We start from the raw sequence: 16,753 nt of genomic DNA on the forward strand, positions 1-16,753 counted from the left end.
TTTTTTTTTGGTTTTTCGAGACAGGGTTTCTCTGTGGTTTTGGAGCCTGTCCTGGAACTAGCTCTTGTAGACCAGGCTGGCCTCGAACTCACAGAGTTCTGCCTCCCAAGTGCTGGGATTAAAGGCGTGCGCCACCACCGCCCGGCCACAAATACACCTTTTAAAAAGGCCACAAAACCCAACAAGAACAAACACAGCACTAGAGGGGCTGTGACATAGGCTCTCTGGTGCACTATTAGTGGTACTGTAAAATGGTCGAGCGACGGACAACAGCACAGGGGCTCTTGATAAATTCCACATAGAATACCAAAGGGTCGGCATCTCAGCTGCAGGGGTATAACCCATGCTCACAGCAGCACCACTCAAGAGGTGGGAAGTACAAACCTAAGCCACACTGCACAGTGTCCATGGGAAATTAAACTGGTCAGACAAACTGTCTAGGCCTTTGATTTGAACAAAAACAAAAGCCTCTTAAATTCTTTAAGTTTTTCTTCCAATGTCACACTATGCTGCTGGAAACCGCTAACAGAAAAAAAATATTAAAAAGGCCAGGCAGTGGTGGCACGCGCCTTAATCCCAGCCCTCGGGAGGCAGAGGCAGGCAGATCTCTGTGAGTTCGAGGCCAGTCTGGTCTACAAGAGCTAGTTCCAGGACAGTTAAGGCTGTTACACAGAGAAACCTTGTCTCAAAAACAAACAAACAAACAAACAAACAAACAAACAAACAGGGCTGGAGAGATGGCTCAGGGGTTAAGAGCACTGACTGATCTTCCAGAGGACCTGAGTTCAATTCCCAGCAACCACATGGTGGCTCAAAGCCATCTGTAATGAGATCTGGTGCCCTCTTCTGGCCAGCAGGCTTACATACAGACAGAACACTGTATACATAATAAATAAATATTTAAAACAAACAAACACAAGCCATTAAAGAGAAAGCAGAAGGCAGGACCAAGAGAAGAGTCAGAAGCTATAGACTGTGACAGAACACAGCACACGCAGGGGAATTATTAGGAGCTCCTGCCTCAACAGGGACCCGTGTTCCACCTGCACCTACAATTGGAACTTACCTTGAACTTTGGTCAACTGCTATTAAAGCTATGAAATGGGCACTAGTAGAGCCTTAGACCCTACTAGTTATCTGGATCAAAATCCCAGTTCTACCACGCATGGCAAGTCACGGCTACCTTGTTTATGAGACACAGAAGTTCCCTACCTCAGAGACTGGCTCAACTCATTGAGTTAATACACGGAGAGCACCCTTAAGTGGTCCGGAGCACAGCAGGCGCTCAACAAGGCTGAACTATGTCACTGTTCTGTTTTGAAGTGTTTATTTGATGTGAAGATGTTCTTCAGGTTGTATCCTCATAAATCCATTATGAGATAAAAATAGGTCAGAAATGCATTTATCTATGTTTGGTGCTGGGGATTAAACCCAGGGCTTCATGCATGCCATTCACATGGTCAACCACTGGGCTTTACCCCCAGTCTCCGAAGAGAGTTAGAACACCTAACCTAGCGAACACCATATTTTAGCAAGGAGTACTGGCTGCTTGCTGCTGTGGCTCACTGCTCTTGCCATCAGTGAAGGAGCACGTGACACTCAGATCACTAGCCAGTGAAAATCATTTAAGGTGCAGTTCCTATTAAACACGTATCAAAAAGTCAAAAGAGCCAAAGTAGGGCTGATACTGCAGCTTAGCCCTGCACAGAAGAGAAAGTCAAAGCATTGTAAGCAGCTGCTGCCAGTCAAAGGCTGTGCCCCAGCCTCAGCACATGGAGATGACCCTCCTGGCTATGGCCAAATATCCTTTAACTAAACAGCATTTGCCAAGATCTTTTGTTTTGGTTTTCGGTGGGGGCTGAGCTAGGACTCTGCCACGAAGCCAACCTCCCAACTTCCACTTGTTAGTATTCTGCCTTCCACTTCCTACCACTGTTCCCCAGAGACCCCAGTTTCTGACTTTTACATCAAGTTCCAGAGCTGTTCCACTGGCTTTCTAAGAGCAAATCCGTGGTCTTTCATCACACTGTGGGACAATCTGGTACTTCAGAGTTTCTAAGAACTCACCTGTGACATGGACCGAGCCTGGCACTGATGACGACAGCTTTCTGGTAACCTTCCCAACGTCCTCCATTGTTAACCTTCTCTCTTCTGGAGTCAATACTGACAGCTGCATTTCCTTAAAAGAAAAAAAAACCTGGTTTAATTTCTTTTTTTTTTTAAATAATTGTTTATTATGTTTACAATATTCTGTCTGTGTGTATGCCTGCAGGCCAGAAGAGGGCACCAGACCTCATTACAGATGGTTGTGAACCACCATGTGGTTGCTGGGAATTGAACTCAGGACCTCTGGAAGAGCAGTCAGTGCTCTTAACCTCTGAGCCATCTCTCCAGCCCCCTGGTTTAATTTCTGTACTCGTGTCTAACTGTATTTGTTCCCCTTTCCTTGAGCACAGTAACCAGTGTTAATGTGTTAATACCCAACCAAGAACCAACTCTTCACTGACTGCCAACACTCTTGCCCACCTCCCCAGTTCCACAACAACAAATTGGACATCTGATGTGACTCCAAACCTCTACAGAATGAGACAATATTACTTCCCTTTCATTTTTAAACTATGTGCGTGTGCATGTGTGTGTCTGCGAGGGTCTATGCATGAGTGCAGGTACCTGGAGAGGTATCAGGCCCCCCGGTAGTCAGGGTTCTATGGGCTGAGCCATCTGATGTGGGCGCTAGGAATCCAAGTCAGGCACAGGCTCTCGACGAGCAGTGTATGCTCTTAACCTCTGAGGCACCGTCAGTCCCTTTCATTTTTAATGTACGGAGGTTTGTAACTTAATATGGTGGATTTAAAATAATGTCCCATAGGCACTTGAAAGGTCTGCCAAATACTGAGCCTGGTAACGGTTAGTTGTATGATCTTCACCATCCATGCTTTTATGGTTCCAGTTGACAGACACGAGGTAAAACCTTTTGTTAGTGTGAGACCAGGTCTTGCTTTATAGTCTGGTTCACCCTAGTTATAAACTCGTAATCCTCCTGCCTCAGCCTCTAACTACTGTAATTATAGGCACTTCTGTGCCCATCTAAAAACTAGTTTTTGTTTTGAGACAGGATCTCTCTAAGTAGCTCCAGCTAAACTGGAACTATCTATGTAGACCAGGCTGGCCTCAAACTCACACAGATCCGCCTGCCTCAGCCTCCCAAGTGCTGAGAGAGAGGTGTGCGCCACCACACCTGACTGAAAACTCTTAGCAGTACTACACTTGACAATATAAGACTAGCTCATGTTTGCCAATCTTAGACTATACAAGATTTTAAAGATTAAAACCTGGCACAGAAATGCCTGATATGTCTTGTAAATTTTTAGTTTCATAGTTAACATTAAAGTCAACAAAAAGCCCCAAGCGTGGTTGCCCAAGCTTTAATCTCAACTCTAAGCATTCAGAGGCAGAGCCTAGTCTACATATCAAGCTCTAGGAAAGCCAGGACTACAGAGACCCTGTCTCAAAAAAAAAAAACAAACAAACAAACAAAACCCTCAAATCAACAAAATTTACACAATCACATAAGATCCTAACAATTTATAAATTCAAAGACTATTTCAGTTTTACGCCCTGAACACTTTATTTACAGGGTCTTACCATCTAGCCAAGGCTGGCCTGTATGTATGTAGCAGAGGGTGGCCAGCATTTGCCACCACGAACAGCTAACAATATAGACTTTAAGTTCTTAAGCTGGCACTGACTAGCTGTTCACACCTATGGTCCTGAACAAACTCAATTTATCGGTGCACTTCAACAATAAAAACTTCGTTCATGTCTGGAGATGTCCGGCAAGAATGCTTACCTACTGTGTGTTCAATCCTCTCAACACCGCAAAACAAAGGCCACATTTAGTTTTTGTTTTTATAGAACTGGTCCTTTTGTTGCTTAACAAAATTCTGTAAATTAAAATTGCTCCATTTGGCCTGGTGTGATGCACACCTTTAATCCCAGCACTTGGGAGGCAGAGGCAGGTCATCTCTGAGTTCAAGGCCAGCCTGGACTACAAGTCAGTTACTAATGGACCTCTTTTCAAACTATCATAAGGAATCTTAGGAATATTGTTGAACATTTATATTATTAAATATTAAAAGTTCTATACAGAAAAAAGTAATTTTTGTTTATTTTTCGAGTGCTAGGATTAAAGGGGAGCACTACCATGCCTGGCAAGAAGTAATGTTTTGAAAACATCCCAGACTTCAGACTGACTTCCTATAAACGGCACCCCACCCATGAGGGTGGAGGGTGGTATGACTAGGTTGTGAGCCCAGCCTTTAACAACTGTCTCTGCAGTGCAGGCCCAGGGACTTAAGGCAGCAACAGAAGGAAAGACAACAGCAGCGTCCTGTTAGGAGCTGAGAAAATGGGGAGCAGGCTCATCAGGCAAAGGAGCTTGCTGCCAAGCCTGGTGACCGGAGTTCAAGCCCAGTAACTCACAATGGAACAAAGACTGACTCTGGAGAGTCCTCTGAGCTCCACCAGGGCACAGCGGCACATCAGAGCCGCTCCCCTCCCCAAATGTTTCTTCAAAAATTTAAAACATGCCATGTTTGATTACTATACTCTGAACATGACCAAACCCTGCTAAACTGGTTTCTGCTTAACTCTGCAGAAATGATAATCCTTTGCAATTTACTACAAAATCTATTTACTGTAACTGCTCTAGTCTGCTGCATGAGGCACCACCAGGTAAGGGAGCAAAGTCAACTTTCACCCAAGGGTCAAACTTCTGTGCTGTAAGAAACAGCGCAAGTTCTAAATCCCCAAAGTAACTTGCAGCCCAAAGGGATATGCAAAACTCAGAAGGGACCTTAGGACAAAGGTCTTTGTCCAAACGCAGGGCAGAGGGTGACTGTAATTCTCAGAGGATGTGAACTTCCACTAGTCAGCAGGTCTGAGTCAGCGTTCAAAAACAAGGTTAGGAGGGTCAAGTATGAGCGACAGCAGGATTTTGCCGGTGCAAACACAAAGCAACATCTTTGACGAAATTCCACCATCTCAGCGTCCTTCTATCTGACAAAGGAGACTCGAGTCAATTCTTGTCAGATTTGTCACCAGAATTCACACAAGGGGCGCCTCTGGTCTGCTGCTCGTATGCCCTGCACCCGATTCTAGGAATCCTTTCAAAGCAAAGGCCCGGAGGTCCATTTGGGCATGCCTGTTCAACAGACTACAGGAAAAAAACAAACAGCATAAGGTGGGCACTAGGACCAGCTGCGCAGCCCGTAGGGGCCAAGGCAAAGGTTAGGCTAAAAGACGTAAATATGGCTGAGGCGCTGACACCCTCTACCTAAACTTGACACTAACAATCCAGACAGAATGGAACAATTGTCGCCCGCCCACCCGCCCCGCTCAGTTCCACTGTTTACGGCCCGCCGCAACAACATGGTGTCTCGGAACGAGCATTCTCCAGGCTTCCATCTGCGCACTCCGTGAGGACCGGAAGACGCTGGGCGGGATCGCCAGCACCACGGGGAACCACGGATCGCCGCGATCTCGCGGGGGGCGCAGACAAAGGCCGATTCCCTCCGGGGCCTGCGGCTCCCCGCCCCAGGCTGCGGGCGCCTCCCGGCCCGAGCGCGCTGCGCGCAGCATGACCGGGCCCTGGGCCGGCGCCGCCGGATCCCCCGGCGCGATGCGCGAGCAGGCCGTGGGAGCTCGCTTGGCCCCGCTTCAAGCCCCCCACCTGTCTCTCCAGAAGCCGGGGCACACGGGCCGCCGCTCCCCACCCCACCCGGGACTCACCCACGGCCGCGGGCGCCCGCCCGCAGGACGGCCGGCGAGCGAGCGAGCCCGCGCCCGCGCAGACCAGGCCCGACCCAGGCAGGGGTGGGAAGAAGCAGCGGCGTCGGATCACGTGGTCAGGACCCCGCCTTGCTCCGAGGGTGGCGGCCGCTGGGGCTGCCCTGTGCTGCCTCGGGCCCGATAGCGACTCTGTCACGCCCGTCACCGGGTGTGGGGTGCCACCAGTCCCCTCACTGTGAGCCGAGGCTGTACGGTGGCCTCGCTGTGCCATAAACAGCCAGCGTGGGGCCTGTCGAGTTTCTGGAGACCCAAGGATGTAGATAGCGCGTGCGTGAAGGCTCAGTGTTCTCAAAGCTTGGTGCAGAGCTCTTTGTCACCGCACTCCACAAGGACACCCGTGTCTGCCTGAGGTCATACACAGCCGCTTTTTCCTTAGAAGCTCACAGTTTGTGGGGTCTTGGAAAGCGCACGATGCCACACGTTAATGGAGACCCAGGTCGGAATTATAGCCCTGGCACTTCTTGAGTGTCTTTGGGCAAGTTACTCATCTCTTCCGCGAATGTGTTCCCCGGTGTTGTGACATTCGTGCAAAGGTTCTGATTTGCACAGGGCCGATGACGACAAATGTGAGAATTTGACCGAAGAGGTCACCCTGCTTGGGGGAGGCTCTTTGGCAGACTCGTAAATGTGTGACGTGCCTGCCACATAAGATTGGGGTAATTCCACCGTTAAGGATCGTCTCTAGGCCAATGTCCCCAGCCTGCCCAGTGTTTACCTGTTTGGAAGACGTGGAAGACCACACCTCCCCTCGGAAACCACGCCTCCTTGCGTCAGCAAACATGCATGTCAAACTTTTGGTGTTGCAAAGCATCTTTATCTTACACAGAGTTCACCTAGACAATCACTCAATCGGATCTATAAACGTAAAAACATTACAAAACATTTTTTCCAATAGGTTTAATGTTAGTGCATGTGTATAGGTGTCCAGGAAGCCAGAATAGGGCTTTGGGCTCCTTGGTGCAGGAATTACAGATGGCTGGGTGGTCCCGTGTGGGCGCCACAGTCAGGTCTTCTGTAAGACAGTACATGTTCTTAACTGTGACCTCTCCAGCACCCAACCCTCAGTTCTTAAAATATGTCATTTTATGTTGGATCACACTGATAGCGTCCTCTGCCACACAGTTAGGGACACCCCTTTGAGGAGGTAGGCACCTGCTCAGGGTTCTCTAAGGGAGTTCAGCCTGATAGAGGACAAAATCAAAGCCTCCAAAGCCAAAGTAAGAGGGCTTTTCCCCTTGAGAGGGAACCAGGGATCACGGTGTTGGAACTGGGTCACAGAGGATGAGCGGATGGAATGTGGGCTGGTAGAGGAAGTCACTACAGCAGCAGAAGGAGATTTAAAGGTCAGATGGGGGGGGGGCTGTTAGTACAAACCTCCCCTGACAGATGCACAAGGGACAGGGGGGTTTGGATCACAGAATAATGACAAGGTCACACTATGGTTTAGAACAATATTAATCAGACAACAGTTGGGGAAAGGGCATTTACCTCAAAATTATGTTTGCTTTGGCACCTGTGAATTTCTACTCGAATGTATTATTGTATTGTTCAAAAAGCAAAGAAACCAGGCAGGTATCCAGTGTATTCATAAGCATAAATCATTAATTTCAGTTTATAATGGGAAGGTTATTCTCCTGTGTGTTGGGGGCAGGTAGAAAAGGAAAAGATTGAGATTAAACATACAACTGGAGCGTAACTGATTAAAAAGTGTGAAAATCCATCATCACAAGAACACTCGTGTCTGGAGTAGAGCCAGCAAGTCCTGTTGTGCTCCAGAACACAGTGCAGGCCTCTAGCGTCTTGTCAGGAGCCACCAGGGACTTTGCTCTCTGTTCTTGCCTATCTGCTAAAGATCAAAAACCCTCTTATTTTTAAAATCAGAATTCCTCATAAGGCTAGCTTTCCATTTCAGTCCCCATCCTTCATTCTTCTGTCTTTTGTTCAGATCCACAAACTGTTCTGCATACCTGCAGCCTCCACGGGGACATGTAGCCCAGGTGTGTTCACACGGCTCCTCAGGTTAGCAGTCTTCCCTGTCACACCGCTCTCCCTAACGTGGTACACAGGACAGTCCACCATCTGGCTCCTCCGCCTTGCCACTGACCTTATCCCTAGCTAACGCTGGAGGATGTTGTCCTGTGCAATTTCTCATGGTTTGCACATCCTTGTGTTCCAGAAATCTGTCTGTCCTGGTCACCATCAAGGTTTCACAGAACATGGTATCCTAGGTCCTAGTGGCTTCCTCTGATCACCTCAGGCAAGACTTGACACCTCTCGTCTGCCTCTTCCACACACAGAGAAGTCAGAATGTGGTCTCACTCATAAAGGTGTTGAAAGACCTGGGTAAATCCAGACCTCCCCAGCAGGAAGAAAATAGCCAAAAATCTAACCAGGAAGAGAAGAATCAGCATTAGCTGGTTTAGTGACTGTGTTTCAGGAGCTAGCTGAAGATAAAGTTAGATTGTAGTCTTGGGGGTAATCTTGAGAGACAGGGAGTTTCCCCCTTGTGATTTTAGGAACTAGCTGATTATGACCTTGGGAGTGGTCCTGAGAGGCAGGGAGTTGCCCCCTTGTGATCTTCACTGGTATTTTCAGAATTTTCTGTGACACACTCCCTGCCAATTCCGGATCACTGGGCTGTGGTTTCTTCCCTTAAAAATCAATTCTCCCGGTCACTCGGGGTCGAACTCTTCCCCGGCGTGGGTTATGAGTCTCGGCCCCAGTGCACTGGTTCCCGTCTCATCTCATCATTAAAGCCTGGTGTGATTGCAGCAAGGACGGTCTCTCGTGAGTTACTGGGGGGGGGGGTCGTGTTATCCTGAGACTTGAGTGAGAGTCTCCCCAGCACTGGGGGTCTTTCAGTGTCTCTTGTCTACAGCCATTCACAAAGCCTGAGTTTTCCGATGCCAAAAGGGAGACTATGCTTGGCAAAATAAAATGCCGACATGGAGCAGAGGTTTTTAAAAGGGCTTCTAGTAGCTGAGCGGTGATGGCACACACCTTTAATCCCAGCACTCAGGAGGCACAAGCCAGCCTGCTCTACAAAGCAAGTTCCAGGATAGCCAGGGCTACACAGAGAAATCCGGTCTCCAAAAACCACAAATATATAAACAAACAAACAAATAAATAAAAGTAGTTCTAGAGGCCTGGAGGCTAACTTGGTGGTCGCAGGCTTGCTCAGCATACTTAGAATCTGGGTCTTTGGGAAAGCGTACGCTGCAAGGGGATTTTTCTGTCCCACCAGCCAGTTCCCAAATAAACAACACGGAGGCTTATTAAGAAAGCCCAGCCCATAAGCTTGTTTCTAACTAGTTCTTCTAACTTAACCCATTTCTATTCACTTTCTTTTTCTTTTTTAAATAGATTTATTTATTTATTATGTATACATCATTCTGCCTTGATGTATGCCCACACGCCAGAGGAGGGCGCCAGATCTCAGTACAGATGGTTGTGAGCCACCATGTGGTTGCTGGGAATTGAACTCAGGACCTCTGGAAGAGCAGCCAGTGCTCTTAACCTCTGAGCCATCTCTCCAGCCCCTCTTTTTTTTTTTTAAAAAAAAAAACTTTATTTAACTTTATTTCATGCCGATGTCAGATTCTCTAGAATTGGAATTACAGACAGAAGAGCTCCCATGTGGGTGCTGGGAATTGAACCTGGGTCCTCTAGAGGAGCAGTCAGTGCTCTTAACCCCTGAGCCATCTCACCAGCCCTTTTTTTGGTTTTTCGAGATAGGGTTTCTCTGTGGCTTTGGAGCCTGTCCTGGCACTAGCTCTTTTAGACCAGGCTGGTCTCGAACTCACAGAGATCCGCCTGCCTCTGCCTCCCAAGTGCTGGGATTAAAGGTGTGCGCCACCACTGCCCGGCTCTATTCACTTTCTGCCTCGTGGCTGTGTTATATCACCTCTTCTCCATATTGCCCATCCTGCTTGCTCTGCCTCTCATGGCATCTCCGCCCTTCTTCTTCCCAGAGTTCTCTCTGCCCCGAAAATCACCCCTAGCTGTTGGGCATTCAGCGTTTCATTAAACCAATCAGAGTGACATATATGTATTTACAGTGTTTCATTAAACCAATCAGAGTGACATATGTATCCACAGTGTACAAAAAGATTATTCCACAGCAACACATGGGAATGCTGCTGGGGTCTCTTTGCTCTAAGCACTCTCTGCCCTTCTCCACCCCCCCCCCCCAAATTCTTTCTAGGAATCTGCCATGTGCCCCCAGAGTCCATCAGTCCAAACTATCAGGGAAGTCTCAACTAGTAGCTCTGCCCATATACAGTCACCTATGGTCATTGGCTAACAGGGGTCAGTGACACCTTCCTTTCTGTTCTGTGTATTTCCCAGACTGCTGCAATCCTCTGGGCCCGTCTCTGCCACCCCCCCCCCCTCACACGCCCAGGCTCTGTCCCTAGACCTGACTTCCTCCCTAAACAGGCAAAGGTGCACATTTTGTTCCCTCCACCCAGAAGATAACGTCCCGTCCCTTCGTCAACCCTCAGTTCCAGCAGCCTCCTTGTCCCTGTCATCCCTGACGTGACCCCTGCTGCCTCCTACTGCAGAGCTCAGCGCTGGGAGCCCTTCCCCCAGCAGCTGCAGCCCAACCTCTACACTTGTCCAACTGCCGGTGGGTGTGTCAGCTCTGAGTCCTTGTCCTGGCTCATTTTCAACTCTTTTATTCTCTGAAGAGCTGGAGTTGGAGCCCAGGGCCTTGCACGAGATAGGCGAGTGTTCTCCCCTCTAAGCCACGCCCAGGTCCTTCGCCTCCTTTCCAAGCCTGTGTCCACCAAATCACTTACCTCTATCTTTAAACGGAGGCCAAAGTTAACTGAGGTCAAAGTTAACCTAGCCAGAGAGGTTGTCTGTTCGCATTCACTTATTTCCATGGAGACAGGACCCTACTAAATCAAAGTTTTTTTTCAACTGTGTGCACATTTGACATCCCTTAAAAAAAAAGACCTGGGAGTCACAGGCCTTTAATTCCAACACTTGGGAGGCAAAAGCAGGAGGATCTCAGAAAGTTCCAGGACAGCCAGGGCTGTTACATACAGAAACCTTGTTTCAAAAACAAAAAGAAACAAAAGGCAGCAGCTGGGAGTATAACCCGGCTGTAGACCAGTGGCTTAGTGTGTGCTTAACCTTGGGTACCAGCCCCTACCTGCAGATTCAAATTTAACTAGTTTGCTTCAGTGTTAAGCTCAGAATCACCTGAAATTGGGAAGTACCACAGACACTTGGCCTTGACAGCAGCAGGATCTCCAAGCGATGTGGCCTTTAGAACCAGCTGGCATTTAACAGGCTCTGCATGAGTGATTGAGGGCACAGTACAAGCTAAAGGGATTAAGATGTCTGAAGGTGTGGCCAGACAATTCTGCCCCAAAGAAATGGGGGAGCTGAGGCAGAACTCATGGCCAGCCTGGTTAGCTAAGCAAACAGACACATCCCCAACGGAGCTTCCCAGTCCAGTCCGAAGGCCGATGTGCTCCTAGACCAGAATTTTCATGGGAAAGCCCAGTCGGTTGTATTTGACACCTGTCTGCCGTTATCCTCACGTTATTTGGGTGAACAATAGCTCCAAACTGACATCCTGACCAGTGATAATGACTGGGGGTCTTGAAGGAAACAGGAATGCCTATGTGAATGAGCTGCCAGCCCAGGAGAGGAGGCATGAGGCATTGTTTGAGGTGGGTGCTACCACGTGCTGAGCGTGATGACATCAGAAGAAGATGACATCAGAAGAAGCTCTACCAACTGCACTCAACCTGAAAGAGGGAGTCACAAAGGATGCCAGGACTTTGGCAAGGTGGCCTCAGGAAAAGCATGGCTGAGGAAGAAATGGTCAAGGAGGGGACATCAGGTTGCCCCTTCTTTTGTCCTTGTTCTGTCCTTCAATGTTGCTTTGCCCCCAGGCACACCTAAGTGCCACACAGAGCCCCAGAAAGTTTGATGCAGGGCCAGGAGACACCTCATTTGGTATCCGAGTGCCGCATCCTTGTGAAATACAAACACATTTTTATCTAGTAGGAGGCTGGTCGATACAGCAACAAAGATTTGCACAGCACTGTGTGATTGCCAAGTGGTTACACAATGATTATTCCCTCTGATTGTCACATATTCTGTGTGCTCAGAGAAACCCCTTGACCTGTTTTTACCTCACAGATGTGAGGCGGGGCTGTGCCACCTCCACGGCCTGGGGGCAGCGCAGAGGTGCAACTGGCTAGCAGTAGCGCTGGCACTTGTGTAGGCCCAGGAGCAAACTGCCCTTTACCCCAGAGAGCTATCCCCAAACTCTGGTGCCCCAGGGGAGCTTGTGGCTCCTGAGGCCAGCCGCAGATCTGAATGGAAATCGCCAAGCACAAGGGCCCAGAGATTTGTAGCAGTACAAGAACCACGTGTGGACTGTATGACCAAGCAAGCTGGGAATGCTCAACTAGACAAGCCTTCAGTGAGACCAGACAGCTGGGCCCTGCGGCCTGGATCCAGGACCTCCAAGAGGTGTTGCCAGGCTGCATGTGGGGGTCCTTCCTGAACCAGAAAGAGGAAATGAAAGGAGGAGACCAGGTGCTAGGGGTGCCGATATGCTGGCAGCCAGCGTCTTTTCTGATATGTTAATAGGCACCTCAGTCAGCCCTTTGTCCCCAGTTGGAGACCTAACACTTCCTGGTGCTCAGGATTAGGGCACCCCCAGAGGGAAGGAGTCTGTTTCCCTCCTTTCCACTTGCACTTGAGGGTCCTGAGGCCCTACAGTTCCTGCCAGTGATGGTCACTTCTAGACCATGATGTCCTCTGGGTCTCCACTATCAGGGTCAGCTTCTGCCTTCCTACTGTTGTCTTTCAGAGACTCCTTTCTCTGCACAGCAGAGCCCTCAGTGCACGGACTGTGCCAAGTGCAGACACAGCAAGCTTGCCAGTCTTGGGGCCCTGTACCCGAGTTATGTAGCCGCTCAGTTGCTGACCACCCGTGCTCCAGGCCTCTGCTTGGGCAGGGCTGACATTCTAGGGACATTCTAGTAAGTACAGGATGATAGACGATAAATAATGAACATGATGCATTTTTAATATTCATGCAATAAAGATGCAGGGAGTTCATATTTATACAACAGAGATAATAAATAAAGTATTGGGAAATAAACATTAACTATGGGGATTAAATTGTAAACACATGTATTTATTACTTAGATAATAGCTATAATGCGTAAAGCTAATTTGTTTTGTTTCTGGCCTCCCTCTCCCCATTTATTTAGTGTGTATATGTGTATAAAGGCATATGTGTGTCATAGTGTGTGAGGGGTTAGGAAACTGCTTAAAGATTTGGTACTCCTCTTTCACCACCATATTCTGGGGACTGAACTCAGGTTGTCAGGCTTGGTGGCAACTGCCAATACCCACTGAGCTATCTTGCTGATCCTTTTTGTTTTTGAGACAGGGTCCCATGTGTGAGAGGTTAACTTAAATTTGCTATGTAGCTGGGGCTGACTTTAAACTTCTGTTCCTCCGACTCCCATCTCTGAAGTGCTCAGATTACAGGAATGAGCTATCAAGCTTAGTTTATGTGTTTGTGTGGTGTTAGGGATAGAATTCAGGACTTTGTGCATGCTAAGCAAGCATTCAACCAAAGCCCCTGGAGTATTTGTGAGCCCCCGTAGAAGGAATAATAAAAATCCAGACACAGATATTGGGATTCAAGCTGAAGATCAGGAAAGCTTGTGTAGCCCAGGGTGGCCTTGAACTCACCGAGTTCAGTGTGCCTCTGTCTCCAGAGTCCCGGGATTAAAGGTGTGCATCACCACTCCTGTATGGCTGACTAGTATGGCTGCTTTACCTTCTGATCTCCAGGCAAGACTTATTTATTAAAACACAAATAATATACTACCACACACACACCCTTTTTTAAGAGTTGAGTCTTCTGTAGCCCAGGATGACTTCAAACCCAGCAAGTAGCCCAGACTAGCTTCAAGCCCAGCATGTGGCCAAGGATGACTTTTAACCTTCATCCTGCCTCCATCTCCTGAGCCTGGGCGTTGTGATTATAGGTGTCTGTCACCAAGTCACCTTGGCAGAATGCTTTTAAACAACAAAGATGGGTTACTAGGGTATGCTGCTTCGAGCTTGCATCTCTAGGACCTTCTGTCCTTGCCAAGGTGTGAGCACCTTTTATCTGTAAAATGGACCCCACACTTAAATGTTTTTGAAAGTCTCTGTATTCTAGATCTTCTAACTGTTGAAGTTGCATGGTTGCTATGACCTCTGCTGTCTTACCTTGTTCCTGATCCTGCTGGTGTTATCTGGAGGCTGGACGTGTCTTCACTCGAAGCCCTGTGGGTGGTTGCTGATGTGCCATTTACACTGGAGGCACCGGAGCTTTCTGGAGCCTGAGTGGCTCACACAGCTGCAGAGCGACAGGGAGGACGTGAGCCAGGGTTGCTGTGTTCCCCTGGGATAGGGAGATAACGTATTTTCTCCTCCCCGGCCTCTGCACGGGGGCACAGCTGTTCCAAGGATCTTTGGGTCTCTCAGCACTGCCTCTTGCTGTCCCTGGACAGAAGAGCTCCTGCTAGACAAAAGTCACACAAGGAGCTGGCAGCCGAGGTGACAGTTCTGCTTCACCTATGGTTTTTCTAGACTGAGCACTGAGCCCTCTATCCTACCAACCCCTTAGCTGGGGACAGTTGGTGACTCCACAATATGAACCCAATCAGCTTCCACCCTTAGTACCCGCTGGAGTTTAAATTCTCTTTGATGAAAGAGAAATGCTAACCCTGTGTCTCATGTTTTAGACAAGCCTGAATCATTAAGGGAAAGTCTCCAGGAGCTTTTGTTTGGCGCGTTTCCAAACCTATATTGGAGGACAAGATGATGCCTCTCAGAGGCCACAAACACATGGAGATGGGTGGTTACCTTTGACCTCATAATGCACTTCTATTCAGTTTCTATCTTGGAATGAAAAATTTAAAAAAATAACAAAAAAACAAGACAAAAACCCAAAACCAACCAACCAAATAAACAAAAACGCCAACCAGAACAATGGGGGTGATTTCTGAATGAAGATATTTTCCCACAGGGCCAGTTATGAAAAAAATGAATGTAAGTTAACTAAATTAAACCAGTGTATCACAGTCTAAGCCCAAATCTTCCGAGATTTAATAAGAAAAAGAGGTCAGGACCCCTTTAAGTGGAAAGTGAAGGGCATGAAGCCACAAACATAAATAGGTTCAATAAATAATTACATGTGGGGGGCTGGAGAGATGGCTCAGAGGTTAAAGAGCATTGCTTGCTCTTCCAAAGGTCCTGAGTTCAATTCCCAGCAACCACATGGTGGCTCACAACCATCTGTAATGGGGTCTGTTGTCCTCTTCTGGCCTGCAGACATACACACAGAATATTGTATACATAATAAATAAATATTAAAAAAATAATTACATGTGTACATGGAAGGCTGAGGAGGTTCTTCAGAACAGGGACTGAACTGCTGATGGTAATTTCTGTCTTACTCATATTTATCTGATAAACAAATGTATTGGTAAGAACATTTGAATTTTGTAATCAGAAGATTAGGGACTTGGGAGGAGTGCTGTGTGAGTGCTCTGAGCTAATTTTTTTTCCCAGGCTGCTTGCTCCCCGCCCCCATCCCCATTCTTTTTTCTCTAAAAGTGAATCTGGGAAGCTTTGTCAGAGTGTAGTGTTGTGTGTGTGTGTGTCTGAGGTGCCATCCTCCCTCACAGAAGAGCCAGCTCAGATGCCACATCCTCTCTCTCTCCTCTGCTGGAACACCCATCATCCACCTCTCGACACTTCCTGCAGCTCAACTTTTCTTTTCACTCTTGCTTCCAAGGGATTTTAAGTCCACCTCCATCTTGCTTTTTGCCTTGCCTTTTCTGAGGCTCAGCTGTAATGCAAACGAACGCCACATGAGGGCACCAGAGCCATGCTAGTAACTCCCACCCAGTTCGCCTTCCGTGGAAATGGTCTCCTAAGCAGGAGGCCATGGGGCCATGGCTGGCCTAATGGCCAAGAGGGAGACGATGAGGAAAACAGCTAGCTGACATGCTCAGAGGAGTCCTCTAATCCCACCCCAGCTCCCTAGAACGGTACTGGCCAAAGAGATCCTCCAAGTTGTTTGCTCAAGAATCCTGGAGCATCCGCTTGCTGTGTGGCTTTCATCACGCCTTTGCCTCTCTGGTTCTCTATTTCCCTCCATCCACTGCTTCCTCAAGGAAGATGCTCATTGCTCTTCTCAGCTACCCCTACTGGTCTGCGTCTATTTCATGCTCCATGTTGTTAACATGCACTCACACACGCGCGTGTGCACACAACAAAAACCTTCAGACAAAAAAAGTCAACAAGGTGAGGCGCTTTCTCTCCCCTTAGGACTTCCTGGTTACGCTTGGGTGTCAGTCCAAGAACAGGGAGAGAGAGAGAGAGAGAGAGAGAGAGAGAGAGAGAGAGAGAGAAAGTTAGTTCTAGGTTTTGTTTTTGTTTTTCCTGTAAGAGGGAAGGCTATACCCTTGTGCAGGAAAAGCTGGTGGGTTCCCTGGTAGGTGAGGGCCCGCTGTGCCGCTCTGTATGTGATGGGGGGCTTCCTTGCTTCAGAAGATTCCAGGCTGCAGGATGATGTCACTGTGACCATGGTGTCAGGGCAAACAACAGGAGACCATACGTGGCTCAGTTTCCCAGTGGGCTCAAGGCCCTAGGTGTGTTCCATTTAAGCTGTGCACACACACACAACTTCCAATGAAATCCTAGGAGACCCTGAAGTATTGCTATGACACCACACTGGCCTGTCCAACTCTCCGGATGGCCCAACACTTGACACCTCTACCTGGAAAAGCTTTTGCTTCTTCTCCAAAGCCCACCCTGTCCTGACTGCTGCCGAGCAGAGCTAGTCACCTATTGTCCCTGCCCT

The 16,753-nt window shown here is 48.3% G+C and overlaps 1 protein-coding gene across 2 annotated transcripts in view; it reads right to left on the reverse strand.

Moving 5' to 3' along the window:
• Slc25a51 (solute carrier family 25 member 51) overlaps nucleotides 1-6,812 on the reverse strand; it is a 9,902-nt gene extending 3,090 nt beyond the window's left edge. Inside the window, exons 1-2 of one of the 2 annotated variants that reach the window (XM_013351922.2) lie at nucleotides 5,791-6,812; nucleotides 2,068-2,179 (exon numbers count right to left, since the gene is read on the reverse strand). In XM_013351922.2, coding sequence (XP_013207376.1) covers nucleotides 2,068-2,076 — 9 coding nt within the window. In that variant the 5' untranslated portion in view covers nucleotides 2,077-2,179; nucleotides 5,791-6,812. The other variant, XM_013351923.2, reaches the window with a different exon arrangement.
• Nucleotides 6,813-16,753: the final 9,941 nt, after the last annotated feature.

Source organism: Microtus ochrogaster, linkage group LG5 (genome assembly GCF_000317375.1).
Source record: "Microtus ochrogaster isolate Prairie Vole_2 linkage group LG5, MicOch1.0, whole genome shotgun sequence".
Classification (NCBI taxonomy): domain Eukaryota; kingdom Metazoa; phylum Chordata; class Mammalia; order Rodentia; family Cricetidae; genus Microtus; species Microtus ochrogaster.